Source organism: Suricata suricatta, chromosome 1 (genome assembly GCF_006229205.1).
Source record: "Suricata suricatta isolate VVHF042 chromosome 1, meerkat_22Aug2017_6uvM2_HiC, whole genome shotgun sequence".
Taxonomy (NCBI): Eukaryota; Metazoa; Chordata; class Mammalia; order Carnivora; family Herpestidae; genus Suricata; species Suricata suricatta.
This window is the reverse complement of record NC_043700.1, coordinates 164,110,387-164,138,357: the sequence shown is the minus strand read 5'-3', so window position 1 is coordinate 164,138,357 and position 27,971 is coordinate 164,110,387. Positions and strand designations below refer to the sequence as shown.

At 42.7% G+C, this 27,971-nt stretch overlaps 1 protein-coding gene across 3 annotated transcripts in view; it reads left to right on the top strand.

The window, feature by feature from the left end:
* Positions 1 to 27,971, top strand: part of TBC1D1 (TBC1 domain family member 1) — a 230,817-nt gene that overhangs the window by 7,306 nt on the left and 195,540 nt on the right. For all 3 annotated transcript variants that reach the window (XM_029947437.1, XM_029947433.1, XM_029947455.1), the window contains exon 2: positions 1,553 to 2,060. In XM_029947437.1, the coding sequence (XP_029803297.1) occupies positions 1,644 to 2,060 (417 nt within the window). In that variant the 5' untranslated portion in view covers positions 1,553 to 1,643. The remainder of the gene's footprint in view (positions 1 to 1,552; positions 2,061 to 27,971) is intronic.

Below are 27,971 nucleotides of genomic sequence, written 5' to 3'. Positions count from 1 at the left end.
GTTAGCAGCAGCAGGAATATTAGAATACGGTTGTGGACACCAAGCCATTAGGTAAGACTGTCCGAAGAAAACAAGTGAAATGAGGAGAGGGGATGGAGTCAAACAGTGAGGGAGGGGGAGGGGGAAGCCATCAGAGAATCCAAAAAGCAGCAACCAGAGAGGTAAGATGAGAAACAGAAGGGTTTCAAGCAGGAAGGAGTGGTCACTATTGAGAAATCCATCAGAAAGGACAAGACACTTAAGGACTAAAAAGCCCCCTTTGGATTTCACAACCAGAGGACACGAGTGACCTTAATGGGAGCAATTTCCATGCATAGGCTGTATATCTGGTGAAAATCTAGATTATAGACGGGCCGTAGGAAGTGGAGACACTATGTGTAAAGTTGGCTGTGAAGAAAGTTGTATAGGGAGGGAGGAGTTGGGACTGGAGGTTTGAGGTCAAGAGAAAATGTCTTTTTTCGATTCATTCACTTGTTTATAATGTTATTGAGCCTCTCTTCTGAGTCAGACACTGCCAGGCACTGGGGAAAACAATGGTGAATCAGATAGTTGCAGTGTGTAGGTGCTCAGGGAGCACATGGGAGAAGGAAGATCCAGCAAGCAGATGAGGAAGGATGAGAATTGAGATCCTGTAGACAAGTCAGGTCTACACAGAAGGATTTTGTTACCAGTGGAACGGGAAGGCATTAGGATACATCAGTTGCAGTTCTTGAAAATCACCTGTGGCAGGGGACAGCAGGTGAGAGACTTTGGGTCTACTGGAAACAGCATCATCTTCTATTGATGAGGAGGGGCAAAGTGTGTGCATGACAGCTCATAGTACACGAATTAAATGAAACAGTATTTATGGTGATATTTGGAGCATAACCGACACCAATTACGTGTTAATGGAATTTGAAGTCATGCTTAGAACCTCTGGACTGTGTCAGGGAGAGCCTTTTAAAACTTAAGTGGTATCATAATTGAAACGGTCAGTTGTTGAAAACTGGTCTGGTTCAGCAGACTATGATAATAATGGTGCTGATATTTTTTTCTCTCAAGATTACTTTTTTGGGGGTAGGATCACCACTACTGAATTTGATTATCTTTAAAAAAAATTCCTTTTAAGGGCCTGGCTGGCTCAGTCCATAGAGCATGTGACTCTTGATCTCGGGGACTTGAGTTCGAGCCCCATATTGGGCACAGAGATTACTTTTAAAAAATTCCTTGAAATATATGTTGATAGAACACAGTTTAAAGGTATCTGAACAGGACTATATTGTTTTCTGTCCTGCTTGCTTTTGCCGGCTCCGTGAGGCTTACGTTTAACAGGAGTTTCCCGGTGGGATCTTTGTAATCTGCAGTGAGTGTGACAGTTATGACCTTCTCCGATTTTATATGAAGCCCAATTTCAGGGAGCCTCTTTCTAGGCAAAGCAGCTTGGTTGAACTAATATCCATTTCTTCCTGTGTTTGGGTTTTGGGTTTTTAAGCTCTTCTGAAATAATAACTCTCTGAAAGTAGCTATTGCTGTGATTTCATTAAATTCTAATGCCTCTGTTTTTCTCCTCCAGGATTCTGTCTCAGAAGCACATAAAGTAGATTGCTCATTCTAAAAGAGAAAACAGTGGCAACAGTTTGCTGAGTTTCCAGACCTTTCCCAAAATGGAACCAATAACGTTCACGGCGAGGAGACATCCATTTCCTCACGAGGCGTCGGTGGACTTCGGCCTGCAGCTGGTGGGCTCCCTGCCTGTGCACACTCTCACCACCATGGCGATGCTGCCTTGGGTCGTGGCCGAGGTGCGAAGGCTCAGCGGGCGGTCCTCCAAAAAGGAGCCTGGTGCCCAGCAGGTCCGGCTTTGTGTTTCACCCTCCGGGTTGAGATGCGAACCCGAGCCAGGCAGAAGTCAACAGTGGGATCCACTGATCTGTTCCACCATCTTCGAGTGTAAACCCCAGCACGTTCACAAACTGATCCACAACAGCCACGATCCAAGTTACTTTGCGTGTCTGATTAAGGACAAAGCAGGCAGCCAGCAGAGCATCTGCTACGTGTTCAAAGCTGACGATCAAACAAAAGTAAGTGGATGTGGGGATGAAAATGATTAAGGGATCGCCGGATGGGTTTTCATCGTCTGGGGGTCAGGGCACTTACTTTGCGTAGACTGGGATGAATAAGATAATGCGGCAGGTATATATAGAGTATTTTGGTGGGTTTTTGGTTTATGGGGATAGTTTCTTTACGGTTTTGAAGAACATTTGATAACAGGTATTAGGAATTATAAATTTATGAGTTCAAAAATTCAACAGACAACTCGGTCTCAACTTATAAATAAGAGTTGAAATGTTAGGATTCAGATCATTTAAGGGATGTGTTGTAATGCAGTGCTTCTTGAACAGAAATGTGCACTGAATCACCTGGGATCTTGTTAGACCACAAAGTCAGGTCCAGGAGGTCTGGGATGGACCGTAAGACTGCATTTCTAACAAGCTGCCAGGCAATGCTGATGCTGCTTCTTTGCAGATTGCAGTTTGAGTAGCAAATTCTAGATCAGTGAGCTCCATGTCATTGACTCTGTTAATGAAAATATATTTATTTAGAAACTGTAGGGGCAGCTGGGTAACTCAGTCGGTTAGGCATCTGACTCTTGATTTTGGCTCAGGTCATGATCTCATGGTTCTTGAGTTCAAGCCCCACGTCGGCTCCACGCTGACAGCACAGAACCTGCTAAGGATTCTCTCTCCTTCTCTCTCTGCCCCTCTCCCCATCTCTACCTCTCCCTGTCATTCTCACACACACACACTCTCTCACTTTCTTTCTATCTCAAAAATAAACTTAAAAAAAAAGAAGCTGCGTAAGAATATATCAGCCAATTTCCCAAGGTATCACGTTCACTTAGGCAAAGACCGTTGACAAGAATAGTGGATATAAATCCAAGTTTTGCTACTCTCAGGTTTTGTGTGTGTGTTTGCCAACATTATGGCAATTGTCAGCTGGTTGTTGTTATGTCTCAGATGTGGCTGAGAAAAATATCCTATGAGATATGGTTAAAATATCATCAGGTCTGTAACTTCCCCATGTGTTGGTGCTTGCGCTGTCATTGCCATGTTTTGCGGTCCTCTGCAGGACTCATTTACAGTCACTTGTCCGTTTCGTGGGGGTCAGCTTAGGTAAGGTTGAAAATATAATCTCTACGGCTGCTTTCTCATTTGGGCCCATATGAGGTGCACTTGGGTACAGCCTACGGACAGCAAACAGGCAAGGGCCCCACTGCTGACTAACCCCGTGAGCTGGGGAATGTCCGTGGCAGGCCTTGCGTCCCCGTCCGTCCCTGTCCCTGTGTGGCTGTCTGCAATGCACACTGAGTGAGGAGGCCAGTGTCAATCATGTGCTAAATGTCAGGAAATAGAAATAGAAAGCTAAGGTTCTTCTCCTTGCACTTTACTGGGTTTTGTTTTGTTTTGTGGGTGGGGGGGAGGGTATTGTTTTTTGGTTTTGGGGTTGTGGTTTTTTTTTGCACACCCTCCAGAGTGCAGGAACTTCCTTTGGAAATTAATGTTCTTGGTGACTAAGTAGATTTGTAGAGATTCACTTTTGTTTGTTCGCACCTCGGTTCTTTTACTCATTCATTCAGTGAGTGCTGCCCCAGGGACCGTGTGAGAGAGTATTAGTACAAATTGGAAGGAAGGCAGAAGGAGCGATCAGTAAATACCACGTGGCCCGTGCACCGTGACATAATGGGGACAGAACGGAACCTAACACACTGACGTGTCACGAAGGTTTTTGTCAATAAGACTAATTTGCAGCTTAAGTCTACTCCTTTGCCCACAAAGTTGGATATCTCCTTATTAATACATCATTTAATGTTATTGTCCATGCATTTCAAGTAGATAGGACAGCATCCCCATACAGAGGCTCGGAGGGGACCAAATTCCAGTCCCATCTGCCACTGGTAAACTGGGTGGCCTCAGGCAACACTAAGCCTGTTTTCTCATCTGTAAAATGGGGATAGTTTTCGTGTCTATCTCACAGAGTTGCTGGGGGCACCAGATGAGCTAGAAGAAGACCTGACACTCACAGCCATTAAAAGTTTTCACTAAAGAAAGTTTTACCAGAAGCAGATTATGTGCTAATTTCACTTCAAGTCATAGGTAACGGGAAAAAGGAGATGAAGAGGAGTGTCTTCAGTTCCCAAGATCCTGGTCAACGTTTTTATAAACAAGATACTTTAAAAACGGCATAAATAAACTTAATGGTTCCTATTATTTGGGCAGACTCCAGAATGTAAATCGAAGGACTGAACAGCCTGTACCCCAGGCCAGTTCTATATAAGGATTGAATTTCCTTGGGGAGAGTTTTCGTATGGAAAAGTTGTTCAGCCCTTCACACTTTTGACTCTTTCCCAAAATTTTTTACGGCCATCTGAGAACAGGCTTCTGGCCAGTCATTCAGATACCTGACGGGAAGGAGAGATGTCTTAACTAAATCCCGTAATTGGAGCTTCCAGTCTTGCTGAAAGTAGACAACTGGCCTGGCTCTGTGCTCTGAAAAGCCCTGGTAGAAATATGAATTCGTTCTTGAGTTATTTTTGGCTTGCATTACCATTTTTTCCAAACACAAATTGCCAGCACTCAGAGTAATACACGGCTGTCACTCTGCTCCTTTTGTGAAAGGGTAATTTGGACCAGAGGTGCCTCAATCAGTGATCGGCTTTTGTGGGAAACAGAATGACAAGCCAAATCACCCCCCATTCTCTCTCTGGCGTGATGGCTTTGATGTTCCTGGGACTCCTCTGGCCCCGTGTCTCATAGTAGCAGATTATCTGCTGTAGGATCACGTTAACCTACGTCATCGTTTCTCGTGATTTTTTGTAACATTTGCTCGGTGAAATAATTCTCAAGATTAAGGCCTCTCCTAAACAGATGAGGTCACTTTCAGTTGTGCTTGCCAGAGGAGATATGCACGTTTACTGCCGGGGCCATAAGTACAAAACATCTACTTGAGTGGAGCCCCTTTGAGAGCATATAAATTAGCTTGCGGAAGCGTGTCTAGGGACATATAAGGGAAAACATTTTAGAACATGAGATGAATATATATGAATACATATTAGAATGAATATATCTTAGAATATATTCAATGTGTCCCATAGAGAAATGCTTCTGTGATCAAAATGCATTAGGGCAGCACGTCCAACGTTTCTATATGAGGACCCCTTTTCAGTCTTAAAAAAATTATTGAGGATCCCAAAGAGCATTACTGTGGTTTTTCTCTATTATGTAATTACTGTGTTGGAAACTAAATTGAGTCATTATAAAGGTACTAATTTTTTTAATTTGTTAAAAAACAAAAGTAATAAACCTCTTATGTGTTAGCATAAATAATAATTTTGTGGGGGCGCCTGGGTGGCTCAGTCAGTTAAGCGTCCGGCTCTTGGTTTTGGTTTAGGTCATGACCCTGTGGCTTTGTGGGTTCAGGCCCTGCATTGAGCTCAGTGCTGACAGTACAGAGCCTTGGAATTCTCTCTCTCTCTCTCTCTCTGCCCATCCTCTGCTCTCTCTATCCCTCTGTCTCTCAAAATAAATAAATTTTAAAAATATTTTTGTGAAAAATAACTATATGGTTTCCAAAAATATTTAAAGATAAGAGAAACATAGTTTTACTTCTTTTTCTCTTTTCCCAAATCTTTTTTGTGTGGATTAATAGGCAAACTACTGGATTCTCAGCTGCTTCTCCATTTATTCTGTTGTGATGTGTTGTTTTGGTTGAGTATATAAAAAAAAATCTGTCCTCACAAAGATGTATGGTAGGAAAATGGAAAAACATTTTATAGACTTCTTAGAAAATTGTGGATATATATATTTTTTAATGTTTTTTTTTTGAGAGGGAGGGGCTCCAGAGCACAAGCAGGAGAGGGACAAAGAGAGAGAGAAAGACAGAATCCAAAGCAGGCTTCAGGCTCTGAACTGTCAGCACAGAGCCCAGTGTGGAGCTTGAACCCATAAACCATGAGATCATGACCTGAGCCAAAGTTGGACCCTTAACTGGCTGAGCCACCCAGGTGCCCCTGTATTTTTTAATACTATACCAAAACTTGACAAGTGGCAGTTTATTAAAGGTTTGTTGTAATATGATACCTGAAACTGTATCAGAACACTTTTGTACTTTGTTATTTTAAAATCCATTGGTCTGTCCCGCACTCCGATGAACTTTTACATGTGTATGATTGTGTAACATCATGCATTGGTTATTTGGAAGACATTGGCTCATGAATTATATAGACCCCACTCAGAACTGCAGTTTTAGGAGAATTCACTCTCGAGTTGTACATTAGTCCATTCAATCACCAAATTTATTGGGCCGTAGATTTCATTTATTCCATAACATCCCTCAGAACACATGTGAACACAGTGGCATAGGTTCTGGGCAGAAGCGTAGTTTGAGATTGGGTCCATGATGGGGAAGGAAAGCATCCATTCTGGAAAACAGATGGTTGCATAGATGACCCTGACTAGGTCTTCCCCCCATCACATCACAAAGAAATCAAGAGTTCTGCCCAGACTCAGCCCTTGAAAAAACATAGTCTTGGAAAATCATCTTGAGGGTCTTCGTCCTCCAGTTCTTCAGCTTTGTCTCTTCTGTGAAAATCTGTACTCAGAACATCAGATTCACCACTCACCTGAGTTTTGCTTGAGATCATTTATTTGAATATTTTTATTTCTGTCCTTTTCATTATTTATGGGGTGAAAAACTAACTCTGCTTCCTTGAAAGGGACTTTCCATCACTGAGTTACAGGTGGTGTGTAAGTGCCGGGGCTTCTCACGTGGTCTGTTGCTGTTTTATGTCAATAGGAAGAAGGAATGGGTTTTGAAAGGGGGATGGGGTGACTGCTGAGGGGGTAATAAGTGGAGAAATGTAGCTCGGTGTGCGGGTGAAGGAGGGGGCGGCTGGTGTGGGACCCGCACTACGTCAGTGCCCTGGCTTTTCAAACTCTGTCTGACTCTCTTCAGATTCCGATCATTTGGATGCGGTGTCCCATCTGGGCAGAGCATGGGTGTTTCATAATTGTGACGGGACACATGTCGTTAATGCGGGAGTGCTCATGGACTTCCCCTGCTCTCCACTGCCTCAGAGACTCTGCCAGGATCTTGCTAGCCTTATGCCTTACTCTTCCAAAGAGGAAGTGTTATTTCTTTCTGCGAGAGAGGCTGAGTTGATCTCTGTAATAAAGTGCTAAAACCCTGGGGATGAGGAGGAGGAAGAGGAAATTGTGGGAAAGGAGCATGGGGTCGGGAATAGAATAACTGCAGGAACTTATAGTAGAAGTAGAAGTAGAGAAAAAGTAAACTTCTGGAAAGAAGTCTGCTTGTAGAAGAGAACTTTATTGGGGTTAAGCATCCTACTCTTGATTTCAGCTCAGGTCATGATCTCACACTCATGAGATTGAGTCTTGCTTCAGGCTCTGCATGTAGCATAGTGTCTGCTAGGGATTCTCCGTCTCCCTCTCTCTCTGTCCCTCCCTCTCTTTCTCTCAAAAACAAATAAATAAACTTTAAAAAAAGAGGGGGATGCACCTGGGTGGCTCAGTCGGTTAAGCATCCGACTTCGGCTCAGGTCATGATCTTATGGTTTGTGGGTTTGAGCCCCATATTGGGCTCTGTGCTGACAGCTCAGAGCCTGGAGCCTGCTTCAGATTCTGTGTCTCCCTCTCTCTCTGACTCTCCCCCACTCATGCTCTGTTTCTCTCTGTCTCAATAATAAATAAAACATTAAAAAAATAAAGAAAAAGAGAAAGAACTTTATTAAGTGTTGCTAAGGGAGATGTACTTGAGAGGTCAGTGTCCTTGGAGAGAATGGGTTTCCTTTTCTATGAATTTTGGCATCTGAACTGCATTTCTGTCTTTCTTTCTTTTTTCTAATGTCTATTTATCTTTTTGAGAGAGAGACAGAGCACAAGCAGGGGAGGGGCAGAGGGAGAGGGATACACAGACTCTGAAGCAGGCTCCAGGCTCCAAGCTGTCAGCACAGAGCCTGACACAGGGCTTGAACCCACAAACTGTGAGTTCCTGACCTGATCCGAAGTCAGACACTTAATCAACTGAGCCACCTGGGCACCCCTAAACTGCATTCTTGACTGTGACACATACCTGAGACTGAACCCCTTGGGGCTCCCTTACCACTAATATTAAGAATACTTAAGGGGTGCCTGGGCGGCTCAGTCGGTTAAGCATCTGGCTTCGGGCCAGGTCATGATCTCCTGGTTTGTGGGTTCAAGCTCCGCGTCGGGCTCTGTGCTGACAGCTAAGAGCCTGGATCCTGCCTCAGATTCTGTATCTCCCTCTCTTTCTGACCCTCCCCTACTCGTGCTGTCTCTCTCTGTCTCTCAAAAAAAAAAAAAATAAATAAATAAAAGAGTACTTAAGTATTTGCAGACTTAAGAGCAATAAATATTTCCTTTTAAAATTTCCAGTGACGAACCAGTGTATTTTTCCGTGATGCCCTGTGAAGACACTGGCTCTCTCACTAACTCGTGGGTTTTGTTAGGTTATGTTACATGTTCAGGGAAGAGCTGTCTACATCTGTTTTCCTGTGATTCACGGGACTAAGACTTCAATCTCCTATTTAAAGGGCCAGAGTTGCTTTGGCTGAGTTTTATGATTTAGCCTAAAAATGTGTTGGAATTTGAGTTTTGGTTGTAGCTTTGTTTTGGTTACCTTTTATCCATTACTGATTTGTCTTCATAATTCCCCGTCTGCTTGGAGTTTCACGTTAATCGTTTGAAACAGGCCTCACTGCCTTCAGGATTCCCAGTAGATTCCGGCTTCCACTGTGTCTAGCGTGGCTATTCGATTTGCCAGCTCCTGACTTTCTAGAGCAAAGATGGAAATGATGACACCGAGCCGGAGCGCTTCGTTCCTGAGGGTGATGATTCACCGTAGGATTACTTTTCAGATATTCTTATCCGTTGCCCTTTCTGCATTTGATTTTCATAATTTCTAAACTTCAGGCTTTAGTCTCATTTTGCTTCTCCGGGGATGGTTCTGAGCAGGTTTTGTTCTGTAGATTTTAGAAGACTTTTCATCTATGTTACATTCCCGCTGGGCATCTTTAATCCTATTCTGGTTTATTATGTAAGGTTTCATTTGGGGTCCCACTCGGCAGCTATGACTCAGTGCGTGGTTGCCTGGGACAGTGTATCCGTCAGCTAATCAGCACTTGACCATCCACCACACCAGACAGAAGTCAGTTGCTGGTGCGAAGGTTGGCAAGGATTCTTCTTCATCTATAAAAAGAATGTCCCGGACTGCGTGAACTCCAAAGTATTTGTTGGAAGGGTTGGGTTCATGACACGGGATTGATTACATAATTTATTTTTGACTTTGAAAAATGAGTCTGAGGGCTTCCGAAGCATCCACCTTGTGATAGATGCTTAATTTTCTAAAACGTCTTTGCTTTTCAATGCATGTCACTTTAGATAGCTTTGCATTTTCACCCGGTGCTTTTTGAGTTTGATAATTATTTTTTAATATAAACCTGTTCCTAAGAATAGAGTTTACAAGTATCTTGAACCTAAAGTTGACTCGTGTCTTAAAATGATTTATTTATAGCCCAGACCTTTTTTGTCCAGTGCTGTAATCAGTAGCCATGTACAGCTATACAGTACTTTCAGTGTGGCTAGTCTGAGTTGAGATGTGCTGAAGTGTAAAACACCATGGATTTCAGGGGCACCTGGGTGGCTCAGTCGGTTAAGCGGCCAACTTCGGCTCATGTCATGATCTTGCGGTTTGTGGGTTTGAGCCCTGCGTTGGGCTCTGTGCTGACAGCCCAGAGCCTGGAGCCTGCTTCAGATTCTGTGTCTCTCCCTCTCTCTGCCCGTCCCCTGCTCATGCTCTGTCTCTCAAAAATGAATAAATGTTAAAAAAAAAAACAAAAACACACACACAGTGATTTCAAAAGCTTCCTTTGAAAAAAATAACTTGAAATACCTCAGTAATTTTCCATATTGATGACATGTTGAAATGATATTTTGAATATATTGGTTAAATAAAATAGACTAGAATTAATTTCACCTGTTTGCTTTACTTTCATTAATATAACTACTAGAAAATTTATAGTTACATGTGGGACATCTGGGTGGCCCAGTCAGTTAGGCATCTGACTCTTGGCTTTGGCTCAGGTCAGGATCTCATGGTTCATGAGTTCGAGCCCTGCATGGGGCTCTGTGCTGACAGCGTGGAGCCCGCTTGGGATTCTCTTTATCTCTCTCTTTCACTCTCTCTCTCTCTCTCCTGCTTGCATGCTCTCTCTCAAAATAAATAAATACCATTTAAAATTACACATATATCTTGTAGCCTTTCTGCTGGTCAGCACAGGACTAGGCCAGCTACCTGGGCGTGTTTCCAGAAATACTCTGAACATTCATCACAGAGTGACTCCAGGTTTCCCCCTTTTCTTTTCTGCCTTCTATTTTTTAATGATAGAATTTCACTCAGAGTTTTTCTGGAAACACACACACACACACACACACACACACACACACACATTCAAAACTCTCTCTGTTCTTAACTCTAGATGTATATCGCAATGTATCATAGCCCTGTGAGCCACTAGTCCAAAAGAGATCAATCGCTTTTTTCTACTTTTTCTTTTCTTTCTCTTTTCTTTCCTTTCCTTTGCTTTCCTTTCCTTTCCTTTTCTTTTTTTTTTTGCTTGAATACTTTTCTGACTTCTGGATTCTCAGGCATCTGCTCCACTAGTTGTCGCCTGTGAGCTGGATGGAACCGATAACTGGAACAGGCCAAGTGCGGAGCTGGGCTGGCTCCGAGAGCCTCAGAGGAGATTGGCTGGCCGGTGGGGCTCGGGGGAGGAGCTGGTGCAGGACACGCTAGAGTAGAGGTGGCCTCACGCGGTGCAGTCACTGATGTGGGAGCCTGTGTCTAACCGAGCGCTTTAAATGTGACTTCATGACAACAGGTCCTGCAGAAGCACTCTCTCGGTTGCTTTAGTTCTGGGCAGTGTGTCAGAAGCCATAATTTCTGTGGTTGAGTGATGTAGGTATTTGAGACATTGCAGATGTAACGTTAACCCGTGTGCTGGAAGGCTACCCATATGTCATGTACTTGGCTGGGTGCTCTGGTACAAAATCACATAAGATAAGATTGCCCCTCAAGAGGTATAATGATGTTTTTATGTTCTGATTGCTGCAATGCCAGGAGTTAGCAACATCTGTAAGTTATAGAAGAGAACATGGGGGGAGATCGGGGGGAGGTCTAGTGTAACTGCCTGCAGCTATTTGAAAAGTTGCCATATATATTCAAAAAGAAATAGACAAATTATGAATTGCTCTGGAGGGCAGAAGTAGAAACAGTAGATATTTGTAGAGAGACATATCTTTGGCTCTTCTTAGCAGTGATAGGCAACTAATTATTTTTAATTTCTTTTTAATGTTTATTTTTGAGACAGAGTATGAGCGGGGGGCGGGGGGTGGGCAGAGAGAGAGGGAGACACAGAATCTGAAACTGGCTCCAGGCTCTGAGCTGTCAGGACAGACCCCAAAGTGGGGCTCAAATTCAGAACTGCGAGATCATGACTTGAGCTGACATCAGATACTTAACCGACTGAGCCACCCAGGTGCCCCTAATAGGCAACTAATTATTAAATGGGGCTGTATTGAGCAATGGCCGTGGATGAGTTTTGTCCCAAGGAGATTTCACCTGGCAAGTCGTCCTCTGGTTCCTACACCTCCTATTTACAAAGAATATATTCCTGACAACGTTCACCTTTTCTTTCAAACAACTGACTTGCTCCTAAATCTACTTTACATTGCAGTGAAGTTGTTCCCTGCAATGTCTATTTGTCATAGCTCTGTCTTCTGGAAGGACTCTGAGTAAATGTATTTTCCATGGGACATTTGAATGGGTTTTGAAGACCCACTAGGAGTTTTCCAGGCCAATGAGTTGGGTACAGATCGAATGGATGTTCTAGGTAGAGGATACGGGGTGTGCCAAGCCATAGCAGGACAAGGAGGTGGGGAGGCCCATTCTGTGGCTGCAGCTGCTGTGATTAGAGTTTTGCAAACTGCATGGTCTGAGATGAGACTGAGAGGAAAGGCTGGGGACAGATTTTATGGGGCTTTGTGTACTGTGCTCAGGGAGTTGGATATCCTTCTTAAGAAAGTCGCTATTTAGAGGCATTGATCAGGGAAAGTAAAATGACTGAACTTGTTTTTAGATTTTGGAGTAGAGGAAGGAGTAGAAGAATCAGAGATGAGGCAGACCAGCGAGGAGGTTATTGCAGTAGTGAGTGGGAAGGCTCAAAGGACGTCTTGACCCAGGGAGCCTGGCTGGCTTGGTCAGCGAAGCTTGCAGCTCTTGTTCTCAGGGTCCTGAGTTTGAGCCCCACATTCAGCATAAAGATTAGTTACACAAATAAATAATAAGTGTCTTGATCCATAAGTATGATGTGAAGTGCCTTGTTCTTGTGAAACCAAGTTAATGTCTTTGATCACTTTCCCCTCTGGAAGAAATAGTAGCTTTAAAAAAATTTTTTTTTAATGTTTATTTATTTTGAGAGACAGAGTGCGAGAGGGGGAGGGGCAGAGAGAGGGAGACACAGAATCGAAGCAAGCTCAAGGTTTTGAGCTGTTGGCACAGAGCACAATGCAGGGATCAAACTCATAGACCACGAGATCATGACATGAGCTGAAGTCGGACTGAGCCACCCAGCTGGCCCTGGAAAAGTTTCATTTTCTAGTTTATTGATCTCTTCTGGAAGAGAAAGTCACATTCTGATTTGCTGTCCCATTGATGCTGACCTGTTTGGTTCCTAAGGAATGATAAGAAAAATAACAAAGAAGTAAAATTCCTGATCTGGTTCTGCTTAGACTTCTAAAAATATATATCCTCCTCTCTCCCATCTTAAAAACAAACCCTCCTGACCCCATATCCCAGTCCAACTTCCTGCAGTTACTGGCCCAATTTTGTGCTTCAGTTTTTTTAAAAGTTTATTTATTTATTTTGAGAGGGAAAGAGAATAATTGAGAGAATTATTTTGAGATTCTCTCTGTGCTGACAGCACAGAGCCTAACATGGGACTCATATTCATGAACCTTGAGATCATGACATGAGCCAAAATCAAGAGTCAGATGCCCAACCAAGTGAGTCACCAAGGCACACCTTCTGGTCCAATTGTTAAGAGCTATCATGGTGGCTGCCTTCACTTTCACTCACCCATTTTCTCTCAGCTTACCAACTGGCCTTCTGTCCTGATGATTCCACTAGAAGGGCTTGTACCAGGTCACCAGCCACCCCCAGCTTCTGGGTTCTGGTGATCCCTTCACCGCCTCTGTCATCCAATATCTCGGTAGCTCTTGGCATAGTTGGCAAGATAGCATTTCTTCTATCTTGGAGCACTCTCTTCTTTTGGCTTTTGGAGAACTATACATCCAACATGAGGCTTGAACTCACAACCCCAAGATCAAAAGCTGCATGCTGTACCGGTTAAGTCAGCCAGGCACCCCTCAATTCTGAGTTTTATGTTCCTCAAGATTCAGTCTTCTCCATTTCTCAGTGCTCTTTCTGGTGAACTCAGCCAGTCTCACAGTGTTAAATATCATCCTGTTTAATGGTGACTCCCAAAAGTTAACCTATGGCTTCAAACTCGCTGATGAGTTCCAGACTTGTCTAACCAACTGCCACCTTGACTTGTCTATGTGACTGTTACTTAGGCATCTCAAACTCAACCTGGTTAAAAAAGGACGCTTGAGTTTACTCCCCACCAACGTGTTGCTTCTTCAGCCTTCCGCAGCTCTAATGTGGCAATGACAGTAGCTCCGGCCGAAATCTAGTTGTTTTTGATTTCTTTCTTTGTTTCACATTCTCATCCGAATTGTTCAGGACCTGTTCCAAATCTGCCACTTCTCTGATTCCATGGCTAACCGTGAGCTCAAGGCCTCATCATGTCTCATCTGGACTGGTGCAGTGCTTCCTGATTGTTCTCCCTGTTTCCGTCCTTGCTACTCTCTCCACCAGCCAGTCATCCAGAGAGAACCCGGAAGCATTTTTAGAAAACCTATAAATTCGTGGCACTTCCCTGCCGAAAACATCTCTTGTAACCCCCTCCTATATGTAAACTAGAATCCTGTATCCCTGCTGGGGCATACCACGTGGGCCTCATTCCTCACGCTCTTTCCAGGGCTGTCTGGACCCCAGCCACCCTGGTGTCCATATCCTGAAACATGGCAGCCTAATTCTTCCCACGGGGTCTTTGCCTGTGTTGCCTCTGCCTGGAAGACCCTGTTAGTTCACCAGACCATGATGAAGTTGGTTTAAACCTTATCCTCTGGCTACCCTGTTAAAAAGTACCCCCACACTAATTACTATGACTTTATCTGCTTTTTATGTCTTCATAATACTTACTAGTGTCTGAAATTATCTTGTTTGTTGATATGCTTTCTTGTTTACCATCTCCTTACCTGCCTGAACTCTTATTCATTGCCAGACGTGGGCACCCAGAACAGTGCCTGGCACATAATGGAAGCTTCATGAATGAATGAATGAATGAATGAGTGAGTGAATGTTACCTTTTTGTGGCCATTCTTGGGGATGTGATTTCCCTTTCTGTTTTTGATTTGTTAACCCAATCTCATCTGGAAACCCCATGTGCAGCCATATTTGTTTTATTTTCCTATTTTGTCTTTCCTTTCTCATGAGGACAGATTTCTTTTTGTTCAGTCAGGATTTTGTTCTCAGAGGCCGTCCTTCCTCTCTCCCCAACCCTCTTGAGCTTCTTTCCTCAGTCTTTGTTCATAAAATGGTATTCATTGGCTCTCAGCTCTTTGAAATCTGTACCGTTCTCTTCCTTGCTTTTTATGAACTCAAATTTTTCTTGGCATCTATTGGTCGCTATTGTGGGAAAGATTTCATGAATATTGAGCAGTCTATTATTGAGGAACTTCTTCTTGTGTGTGAGTTAAATCCTTTTAGCAGTGACTTGAGTCCATTTTTTTTGTTATCAGTCTTTTGTTTTCCAAAACAAATAGTTTCTCTGATTATAGAGGCAATAGTGTGAAATGCAAAAGAAAACTTAGCACAAAAGTGTTAAAATTTAAAGTTTGCCCTTAATCCCCCTCCTAGAGAGAAACCGATATTAAAAGATTGGTGTATATTCTTATAGATATTATTTCTTATTGCATAAAAATTTTTCCATATGGAATTACTTTATATATTCATTTTTACTATTTCTTTTTTAATTCTGTGCTCTTTGTCTCTCTACGTATATATAATAGAAATATATACACACACTGATACAGCTATAAATATAGATACATCTTAGACATTGTCGATGGTAGTAGAAGTACATCTATTGGGTGATTGCACAGGTGTATCAGCAAGGAAGAAGGAAGGGCTGGTTTCATGACTGTGGCAGAGCCATCCCTGGGTGACAGCATCATCTTTGTTCAGCTTCAATAAGCCATTTTCATTATAGAAAGAGAACATAGCCAGGATGGGCACTTAGAGATGGCGAGTCTGCTTAGCAAGAAACAAACAAGATTTTTGAGCAACAAAAGCAAAAATAAGCTTTTGGGACCATATCAAACTAAAAAGCTCTACACAGCAAAGGAAACCACTAACAAGAAAAGGAAAACCTATGGAGAGGGAGAAAATATTTGCAAATCACGTAACTGACAAGGGGTTAATATCTACAATATATAATGAGCTCCTAAAACTCAAGAGCAAAACACCAATTAGACTAAAAAATGGGTAGAGGAGGGGCACTTGGGCGGCTCAGTTGGTTAAGCGTCTGACTTCAGCTCAGGTCATGATCTCATGGTCTGTGAGTTCGAGCCCCACGTTGGGTTCTGCACTGCTGGCTCAGAGCCTGGATCCTGCTTTGAATTCTTTGTCTCCCTCTCTCTCTCTGCCCTTCCCCCATTCACTCTCTGTCTCTCTGTGTCTCTCAAAAAGGAATAAACATTTTTTTAAAAAATGGGTAGAGGAACTGAATAGGCATTTTTCCAAAAAAGGCATACAAAAGGGCAACAACATGAAAAAGTATTCAATGTACAGGGAAATCCAAATCAAAACCACAATCGATAAGATGTCACCTCACACCGGTTAACATGGAGATCATCAAAAAGACAAGAGGCAACAGGTGTTGGCAAGGATGTGGAGAAAAGGGGACGCTTGCACATTGTTAGCTGGAATGTAAATTGGCACAGCCACAATAGAAAACAGTGTGGAGGTGCACCAAAAACTTAAAAATAGAATTATCCTGGGATCCGGCCATTCCACTTCTGGATATGTGTATGCAAAGGGAATAAAAAGAGGCTCTCAAAGAGCTGTCTGCACTTCCATGTTCCTTGCAGTATTATTCACAAGTATTTCCAAAGCATGGAAACAACTTAGGTCTCCATCGGGTAAATGGATAAAGAAGTAGTGAGAAGTGTGTGTGTGTGTGTGTGTGTGTGTGTGTAAATGTATATAATATGTAATGGAATAATACATGCATAATATGCATTATATAATACATAATGGAATTTTATGCAACCGTGAGAAAGGAAATCCCGTCCTTTGTGACATGGATGGACCTTGAGGCCATGATGCTAAGTGAAATTAAGTCAAACAGAGAAAGACAAATACCATATGCTATATGATATTACTTACATGTAGAATCTTAAAAAGCTAAAAACAGAGAAACAGAGAATAGAATGGTGGTTACAAGGGGCTGAGGGTAGAGGAAATGGGGAGATATTGGTCAAAGAGTATAAACTTACAGTTATAGGGTGAGTAAGTACTAGGGGTCTAATGTATGGCATGGTGATTATAGTTAATAATACTGTATTGTATACTTAAAAGATTCTAATGGAGTAGAACTCAAATGTTCTCACCCCAAAGAAATGGTAATTATCTGACGAGATGGAGGTATTAGCTAATGTGACGCTATGCTGTACTGGTGGTGGAAATCGTTTCACAATATACGTGTATCAGATCAAAACCTTGCACACCTTAAACATACACAGTGTTAAATGTCAATGACATCTCAGTAATGCTGGGACAAAAAGATACACAAGAAAAATGAAAAAGCAAAGTGAAATAAAATAATAAAAAACAAGACAAGAACCACAAAGCATTTGGAGAAAGCCAGGCCTCAACACCGAAGTATGGGAGGCTGAGGCCAATTTTCAGTGGCAGAATTGGGGGAATGGCCAGAGTCTTCTAAGAACAGGTCAGATACTAGTTTTAGTTAGCCGCAGTGGTGTATTATGTTGCAGTAAAATATCTCACTCCTCTCTCACCGTGGCGTCCACTTACTGATATCCCCAAATAGCCCTTAGAGTCTCCTACACAGAAGAGGTCGTGTGAATGCCATTTGGGGAAATCAAAGGACATGGGCTGTGTGGTCTGTGTGCGCAAAGTGGGCAGAGAAAGGATGAGCAATGGGAGGTAGGACCAGAAAGAGAGCGGCGGTTGCTGGGGCCTGGGAGCTAGAAGAGAGGGAGCGGGACTCTCAGGAACCCCTGGAGACTTTGCAACAGCTGCTGGCCTGCTCTGTCCCCACGAGAAGAGATGTCGACCCAATTCTTTAATCTCTCAAATGACAGAGTGAACCCTCATGCTTATCTGGTTTATATACGAGTATACTGTCATTTAGCCAACCTTTAGGAATAGTCCTGTAGACTTTCCCTATTTCTCTCTTTATTAAATCGGTTTTTTTTCTGCAACAAAAATCTTGTGCAGCTTTGTATCTGCTTCTAAACAGAAATAGTTAATTCATAGAGATTAATAGAAATGATGCTGCCTCCCTCAAAAAAAAAATACACTAAACAAGTTTTGGTGATTCCCCTTAGCAGCAGCCACAGCTTGGAGCCCATCGTTGCCCTGTGCTACCTCCGTGATGTTAAATTTCAAACCAGAGATTATATTTTAATTGTGATGGCATGTCCCTTGAGAGACATGTCTTGATCAGATTCAGAGCTTTGAAAAACAACTGGAGACAAGTTGTATATGCAAGTGAATAAATGTCACATCCATGTGATTTCCATTCTCAGAGCTTGGTTTATGACACTTGGGCTTCTAAAATCTGTCCTTGCCTTTCTCCTGGCACGATGTTATGGGTTTTCTCAGGATTGCTTCTAATAAATGAGGTCACCACCACTGACTTTTACAATGAAGAGAAAATAAAGCTGTATATACCATTTGTGCTTTATGAAGCAAATAAAATTATATTAAACAAGATTTTATATTTTTCTTTCTTGGCTTTTATGTTTTAAATAGTGAATAAACCTGCTTCATCAGGGAGTGTTTCTGGCATTTTCTCTGTAAGGCTAGCCCAAAGTTTTTGATCAGTATCCAAAACCCAGATGTACAAGTATACACTTCATCTGTCAACTAATTATAAGTGATGCTTTTATTTTTATAAGTGCAAAATATATGCTATTCGAAATTTTCTTCTTTTATTCTTTTTTATGTTTATTTATTTTTCTGAGAGAGAGACAGACAGACAGACAGAACATGAGTAGGGGAGGGGCAGAGAGAGGGAGACACAGAGTCTTAAGCAGGCTCCAGACTCTGAGCTGTCAGCACAGAGCCCAATGCAGGTCTCGAACTCACAAACCTTGAGATCTTGACCTAAGCTAAAGTCAATGCTTAACCAACTGAGCCACCTAGGTGCCCCTAAAATTTTTTATTATACCCTCATATATAACTTTATTTTTTTATTTTTTTAAATGTTTTATTTATTTTTGATACAGAGAGAGACAGAGCATGAGAGGAGGAGGGGCAGAGAGAGAAGGAGACACAGAACCGGAAGCAGGCTCCAGGCTCTGAGCTAGCTGTCAGCACAGAGCCTGATGCAGGGCTCGAACCCACGGACATGAGGCTTAACCAACTGAGCCACCCAGGCGCCCCCTTCCTCTATAACTTTAAAAAATATTAATTAGTATAATTCAACATAATTGTTGAATAACTTTTCCTTTAAGGTTTTAGTTGATATTTTACTTGTAACAAAATGTTAAAACAGAGAGAAAAGATGTGGAAGAAAATGATTCCTATCTAGAGGCTTAAAGACTTATTCCTGGTCTCCCACAAATACACTATTTTTTTCAAATGAGAAATGTGCGTTTTAAAAATGAAAGGTTCAAAAGAAGAAACAGACCAAAGAATTTTAAGGCCATAGATTTTAATCTGATCAGACAGTTTCTATGCAGTTAACTAGACTGGGAAAAGAACATCTACTCCACTTGAGTAGATCAAAATGTGATCACTAGTTAAAAATGCTTTGCATATTTCTCAAATACAGTAATGTAAATTCAGAATCTGCTATGTCATCTGTTTCATAGTTTCAATATGTGAATTTCCTCTTCTTTTGACTCCTATCACTGCTGAGTGATTACATTAAATTATCTATACTGACTCTTTTTTTTAAGTTTACTTCTTTATTTTGAGAGAAGGAGAGACCTGGGAGGGGGAGAGGAAGAGAAAATCCCAAGCGGGCTCTGCATGGTCAGTGCAGAACCCAATGCAGGGCTTGAACTTATGGACCATGAGATCATGACCTGAGCTGAAACCAAGAGTCAGATGCTTAACTGACTGAGCCATTTAGGCGCCCTATCTAGCTTGGCTCTTAAAAGTTAACAAATTATTTTCATCACAAGCAGAATGGTCTTATTTAGCTTCGCTACAGCTGGTGCGAATTGATTTCATTCAGTGAACACTACTTGAACGTGCACCGTGTGCCAGGCACTGTGCTAGGCCTAAGGGGTACAAAACCCAACCAACTGCTCATGCCCTTGAGGAACTTAGCATCCAGAGTCTGTGAAGGAGGGGGTGAAAGTTTGGAGGACAGTCACAGACAGATGCTTCAGTATAACCTGGGGAGGGGTAGTGGGGATCCGTTGTATTCACGGCACTAGATGAACTCTCCTCCACCTGGGAGCTATCTTGGAGAAGATGATGTATAATCTGAATCTTTAAAGAGGTATGAGAACTGGGTGAAGATAACAAGGCACAGAGCCATGAGAAGTGTGAGGTGGGGAATGGCCGAAAAGAGGAGGAGAGATGAGTGGTAGGTATTTGGCCCGAGTGGCTGTCTAAGATGGGGAATAGGAAGAACAAGGGTGATGACTTTCATCTGGGGCTTGTGGGGTATTGGAGTTGTTTGGGGGACACCCCATAGGCTAGAGTTCAGATGAGTGGTCAGGACTGGAGCTTCATGAATGGGGCCTGTGCGTGATAGTTAAAACCATGAGAGTGATTGACCACAGTAAGGAGAAAGGGATACCTGGGGACATGGTGGCTATTTTAGGAGGTGGGCAGGACAAGGGGAGTCTGAAAGGGAATATCAAGACAGGAGGCCCATGAGATAGCAGTGTCCCAAGAGCCAAGACAACGGGGTTTTCAAGAATGAGGACAAGGACAGTAGTGTCAAGAGCAGTAATGAAGTTTGGATAGCTAATAGCTTGACAGATGTCCCCTAGTTGTGGCTCTGTGGGTGCTCCCTACATGGGAACCTTTGTTTCAGTGGAATAGTAGCAGGTGGATACCAGGTGCCATTGAAGATGGCACATCAAAGACATTGAGATGCTGTTGTGATTTCTGACCCAACCCAGGAAATAAATATGTGTACACACACACACACACACACACACACACACACACACAGATAGATCGATAGATAAAATTTTCATTCTGCTTGACCTAATTTGTCTTCCCTTTCCTGTTATCTCTACTCCAAGCCATTTTTTTTACCACCCCCACCTTTTGACTGTAAAAATCATGACCACAACTAATTTGCATGGCTCTGCAATTTACAAAATGGTTTCACATACATCACTGTATTTGATATGCTTATCCACCCTGTGAGTTGGTGTTATTGTGAGTGACTTACTTAGGATGAAGTCTCACACGCTTGGGGTCTTAGATGCCTTGTAATTCAACCCCCATTTTGATATTTAGGAAACTGAGGTTCAGAGAGACTTAGTGTCTTAGTCTTAGTGTCTTATGTCAAGTGTCCCTACTCTCTGGAGGGTCCTAGCACTAGAGGCCAGTCTCCTGATTTTCATTGCGTGATTCTAATTACAGGGTGGGGCATCAGCGAGGTTTAGGCAACCGTGTTAGAACTCAGTACAGAAGAAGCTTTGGCCCACAGCCAGCTAAGATCCTGGATGTTTAAACCATCCTCACCCAATCATATGCCGTTTGCCTGTAGGCGACTGAACCACAGACCCTCCAGCCTCTTTTGTGTTCATTGCCTGAGCCCCGCTCCCTGTATTCCCGCTCATGTCCCCTACTGTCAAAATTTGTTCTTTTTCCCTGGACAGCATACTATTCCTTAATCTATCAATGACCTCTTCATTTGGTCCACTGGGAGTGACCAGGGCTAATTAGCATATTCTGTTACCTTGGCTTCAATGGTTGGTTCTGGGGTGAGTTTGAGATCCAAGCCAAGCAAGTCAGAGTCAATCTTGGAAAGACAGGCTCTCTGCTGGGGGTGCTGGGGACCACGTGGCCATGGCCTGGCTAGAGCCTGTGTGAATGAAGCCACCATGAAGGCGGCACAGCAATAGATGGGGTAGCTGGGCCCTGGTGATGTCATTTCCGCATGGATCCAGCCTGCCTGGAGCTGGAGGCAGGTGTACAAACCAGGAAAGTCCCCATTTCTGCCTAATCCCTTTGGGTGGCAGTTGCAACCACAAGACCTTTAACTAATAATTATCTTCTTTTTTTCTTAGCTCATTGGCCCTATGTCTTGACTTGACTAACTGGGTTTGATGGTTGCATTCTCTAGGATTTGCTTCAGACCCATCTTCTTACTCTGGGTTTTTTCCAAGAAGCTGCACTTGCTGGCTCCTGCCCCGTTCCCCCTCCCCAAACCCTTTCCCGGACTATTTCTCTCATCACTCTGCTATGAGTCAGAGTTTATAAGTTTATGAGCAGCCTGTGCTTGGTGTGAACTGATTATTGCTGTTATTAATAATGGCAGAAAAAATTTCTAGCATTAATACTGTACATTTTTATTGTGGTAAAACACGTATACCGTATAATTTATCATTTTAACTATGAGGCTACAGTCCAGTGGCATCAAGTACATCTGCTATGTTGTACAACTATCAGCACCATCTATTTCTAGAACTTTATCATCATCCCAAACATCATCTGTACCCATTAAAACTAACTCCCCATTTCCCTTCTCCCCAGACCCTGGTAACTTCTATTCTACTTAGTGTCTCTGTGAATGTGCCTATTCTAGGTATCTTTTAATTTTTTAATTATTTTTTAATGTTTATCCATCTCTGAGAGGAAAAGAGAGACAGAGTGCAAGTGAGGGAGGGAGAGAGGGAGAGGGGGAGACACAATCCGAAGCAGGCTCCAGGCTCTGAGCTGTCAGCACTGAAACCACCACAGGGCTCAAACCCACAGGCAGTGAGATCACGACCTGAGCTGAAGTCAGACACTCAACCAACTGAGCCACCCAGGCGCCCCTCTAGATATCTTAAGTAAGACTCTATACTATTGGTCCTTTTGTGTCTGGTTTATTTCACTTAACAGAGTATTTTTCAAGTTCATGTTGGGGCATGTATCAGAATTTCCTTCCTTTTTAAGGCTGAATACATTTCATTGAATGCTATGGTCCACACTTTGTTTATTTGTCCATCACTTCATGGGCATTTAGGTCGATTCCACCTTGACTATGGAGAAGAAGTCTGCTATGTACACGGACACACAAGTGTGTGTTGGACTCCCTGCTTTCAGTTCTTTGGGTCCATCCTGAGATGTGAAACTGCTGGGTCCACCCCACACTTTCTACGTGTCAGGCACTGTGCTGTGTATTTTATACTTATGTGTTTTATTTAAGTTTCTCAACGACTTTATGAGGCAGTATTATTCTTCTTACTTTACAGTTGAGGCAATTAAGGCACAGGGAAATTAACATGCCCGAGGACACATCCTCTTCCATGAACAACCCGCGTGTGTTGGACTCTAGCAGCTACGCCTTTGTTATGTCAGAAGGCTTGGTTGCTCTAAAGTCATCCCTGTAGGCCTCCAAGAAACACGTGTCCTACCCTGTGTGCCCGGTGCTGGGCTGCGGGTTGGAGGACATAGCCATGTGTTCATCGTGCCTACTGTGCTCTTTAGTGAACCGGGAGAAAGGGCGGTCACTCCACAGCACGGCGCACAGACTGTAAGGTGCCCGGCCCGTCACTCCTGATGCTGTCCTGTCTTCTCCATTTGCACTGCTTTATTCTCGCCTAGCTGGTGACCAATTTGGCCATTCCCTTCCAGAGCATGTACAGCTGCTTTCTTTTATGAACTCAATCCTGTCTGTCGGTGGAGGAAACAAAGAAACAAGCTAAAAACAAATTTATGTATTTCTTGTGGTTCAAAGAAAATGACCCATAACCATTGCAGACAGCTTAGGGGGAAGAATAGAAACACAGAGCAAAGAAGATAGAAACTGCCCTAAAATTATGCTATTCAGAGATCATTGTTTTTAATGAAAGTTTAAAATAAATGAACAAGATGCTATATTATCCTCTATTAGGAAAGATCAGAGTATTTTAGTATCAATTTACTCTGGAAAACTAAAGGGAGAAATTGGCCCTAAAAGCCTCCCCCCTCGCCCCCCTCACCCCCCGTCTACCTCTAATAAGTTTAAATTACTCAATTCAGTTACTGAAGATTTATGTCTTTCTGTTTGGAGGACATTCATCCTACAGAATTTGCCAGATGGTGCCCTGCGATGGCTCTATGATTATCCATCATCATTAGGAGGAAATGTTCTATAATCTGCCTGCATTAACTTTAAACTGTTTCAAAGGCATGCGTGTGCTCCGGAAGGAAAGTACTGCAGGGGGGAAATGTACAGGGAGACCTTTCTAGAGAAGATGGGGATTCTAGCAGTAACCAATATCGAAGCCCTGCCGCCAGAGGCAGAGAGAATGTCAATGACAGGGGACAGGATATACCCTAGGACCTAGATTCCTTCCCTTTGTGCCCCCTATCGGATACCCCCTGCCTCCCATCCCTTAGGTCAGGTTTCTGTGGCTCCTTAATGATTTAGCAGTGCTCTCCGGGGCTGCCAAGTCCTATGGCACCTTTGTCTGCACTGGAAACAGTCAGCCCTTCTTTCCTCTGCGAGGAGGCGGCCCTGCTCCACAACTTGGTCCGTGGAGCAGTGGTGAGTTCACTCTTCACTTGTTTTCCTTGGCCAGACACCCTTGTTCAGTGAGCAACACGTAAAACGACGCAATGGTCCTGGCTCTGCCTTTTATTTTTTTTAATTGAAGTATAATTAACACACAGTATCCTATTAGTTTCAAATGTACAATGTAACGATTCAGCATTTATACATTCCTTACCTCCCTTCTGGCAACCACCAGTTTGTTCTCTGTATTTGAGAGTCTAGTTTCTTTTGTTTATCTCTTTTCTTCTTAATTATTTGTTTTCTTTCTTTTTTCCTTCCTTTCTTTCTTCCTTCCTTCCTTCCTTCCTTCCTTCCTTCCCTCCTTCCTCTCTCTTTCTTTCTTTGAGAGAGAGAGGGCACAAGTGAGCAAGAGCAGAAAGAGAGAAGAGAGAGAGAGGGAAAGAGAGAGAAGCATGGCTCACCCGAACAGGGCTTGGACTCACCCGATGTGGGACTCGAACTCACAAACTGTGAGATCGTGACCTCAGCCGAAATCAGATGCTTAATGGCTGAGCCACCCAGATGCCCCATTTGTTTTATTTCTTCAATTCCATATATGAATGAAATGATATGATATTTGTCTTTTCCTTTCTGACTTACTTCACTTAGCATTATACTTTCTAGCTCCATCTGTGGAGTTGCGAATGGCAAGAATCTCCCTTATTTTTTTGTGTCGCAGAGGAATAATTCCATCGTGTGTATGTGTATCTCACATCCTCTTTATCCCTTCACCTACTCATGGACACTTGAGTTGCTTCCGTATCTTGACTGTTGTAAATCATGCAACACATGAGGCTTTATGTAATGGTCCTGGCTCTGCCTTTTTGAGGCGTGTCTCTTCCTGGGGACACGGAGGCTGTATGTGTTCTAGATGTAGGTAATGCAGCGCCCGTTCTAGATGAGCCCTGGTGATATGGTCCCCAATTCAACACACATTTACGGAGCTCTATCCAAGCCTAGTCCACACGGAAAGCTACTTGGACCTGGACATCAATCCTGCCTTCTCCTTGGCCACTGCCATCACCAGCTCTGTTTTTTTGAGGCTAGTATTTTCCACAAACTCCTCTGAGTCTTGGCTGAATTTATTTGAAGTAGTTTTGCTTGCAGGTCCTTGAATTATCATTTTGTAACTATTAGTTGCTATTCAGATTCCCACAGACCCCTACCATAGTCAGGGACATATCAGCGAGATCTTCCAAAGCTATGGTTCTGTCTAAAACTCTCCTCATTTCTAAGTTTATTTTCATTGGAAGCTAGTCCACTCTCCTTCTGCTAAAACAAGTTTTGTTTCTTCTTTGGGTCTCTGTTTTTACATTTCCCAGGAATACTTGGTCTCACGTCTTTCTCTCAAGCCACTGCTGAAGGGTCTCTCTTACAAATACTACTATTTAGTTCATATGTTCTTTGCTCTGGAGAAGCCTGGTCCATGGTTCATGCTCTACTAGGCATCGCTAGTTTTTGCTTTACCAGGGTGATGTTTGTGTTCAAGCAAAACCAGCAATCATACTGTCTTAGAAGTGGCGGGTGAAGTTTTTACGTTAGAAACAATCATTGTGCCATTGTGCAAATGAAATGTAATTTTATGGAAATATGTGATTCAGTGTGAAGCTGAGCTGCTTAGACACAAATCTGTACATTTTTAACTGGTAAATGCATGTTCAAAAATACTGGTGGCCTGAAATTCAGGTCACTTTTGTCCCTTCTCCCAAACAGTAATGATTGATCTATGACAAATGTGGTTAAAAGCTACTCTCTAGATCCACTTAGTAGCTTAAGGACCTTGGAAAGTTGCTGAATTTCTCTGTGCCTTAGTTGCCTTGCCTATTAAATACAGATAATAATAATACCGCTGTCTGGATTGTTGCAAGGATCAGATGAGTTGATATGTAAGCTGCTAGAATAGGGCCTGGCACATAGGTGGAGCTACTACTGTATCAGTATTAGCTATTTTATGAAAAATACTGGATGAGGATCTTTTGGCAGTCAGACAAAATTTAGGTATGCATGTTTGTAGTGTAGTATTACTTTTTGACTGTGTTGGCTAAGCTAATTGTGATTCCAACCATGCCATATACGAAATGTTTAAATGTTCTAAAACAGAGTGATATTCTGTTTTATTTTGCAAACCTTTGATCACTGAATTACCCCAGGAGCTTTCCCCCTTAGATGGGAAACAGAGTTATCAGAGTCAAGGTAAGGGGAAGAAGAATCTGAATGCTTCTTTTACATCTGCAGTTTTTTGTTTGTTGTTTTGCCATCTGATTGTTGAATCTCTGTCTCTGTCACGTTTTCTAAATCCCTGTGGCCAGATACTCTGCTCTGTTTTGCTTCTTGCACAGTTTGTTTGGATTTTACTTTCTCTCTTACTCACTGCATTACGGCAGCCAGCTCTCGCAGTGGGTACAGTTTAGAAAATTTAGATCTCGATTTTGCAGCTTGTCTGCACACAATAAACACTCAACCAGTGCCAGCTTTTTTCCAGGCTCTTTTTGACAGAGGAAGAAGGACAACCGGCCGCTCTGGTCAGGAATGCTATGTGCTCCACAGTGGGTGGCTAGGAGCTGAGCTAAAATACAACATATCCAACCCCCATCTAATTTTTTCTATCACAGATTTGGGTATCATTACAACTGAAAAATGTGTGGTGGCCACTTATTTCCCTTTTTACACAGCATAGTTGTTTTTTAACAAGTTACTTATTGAAATTCAAGGTCATACACACCATGAGGAGGGTTCCCTGAAACATTGCAAGATCTTCCTGAAAGGTGTCTAGCCTGGGCTTAGGAACTGTGGGTAGGAAACAACGAATTTACTCCCGGACTGCTAGTCTGAGCCCATTGATGCCTCCCTTTATCTATTGGTGCTTTAAACTTGTCACAAAACTATAAATGGCTCAGTGTAAAACCACATATAGTAATTTGTGTCTTCTTCATCTTTGTTTTTTGATAACTTCATAAGTGACTAGTAATATCTGTAGTTAAGGGATACCAGAAGAATTTTCTTCTTTCTATATATCTAGTCTAGCATTTATCTGTCTATCAATTTAGTTCTTTTTTAAAATATTTATTTATTTAGAGAGAGAGAGTGAACAGGGGAAAGGCAGAGAGAGAGGGAGAGAGACAAGCCCAAGAGGTTCTGCCCTGTCAGTGCAGAGCCTGGCATGGGGCTCCGTCTCACAAACCGTGAGATCATGACCTGAGCCGAAGTCAAGAGTCAGACCTCCAACCGCCTGAGCCACCCAGGTGCCCATATCAATTCAATTCTTGAATCAGAAATGATCATAGGTGATTTACAAGTACACGTGAAGTATAACAATAGCCTGTGTATTAAAAGTTGGGGGACAGAGGAGAGTAACACACTAAGGACAAACTATTGAGTCAGAGAGACCAGTTAAAATGCAATACTATAACATTACATTAAAGTTAACATGCGTTGGCCTGGGTATTTTGAGTATTTGTTAAAAATGCAGGGTCCTCGGCCTTGCCCCATGGACCCCAGCGCCTGCATCGCTAACACGTGCCTCTGGGTGATTATGATGCCCGTGTAGGACCACCTCTAACAGCACCGACCCGTGTACTTGCTGCACATGGGTAAATTTGGCTCCAAACTTCCTGGCATTCAGCCTGATAACTGAAGGTTGCTTTTTCATAGTGTGTGGAAGATAACATCTTTGGCTTATGTTTAAATAAAGGTTTAACTATGCTTATATTAACTTTGATATATGAAGGGGATCTTGATGTTCACAGGAATTTGGAAGTAAATGTCTTCTATTATCTTCCCTAACATAAAATATGTCGGTGAGTCTGCT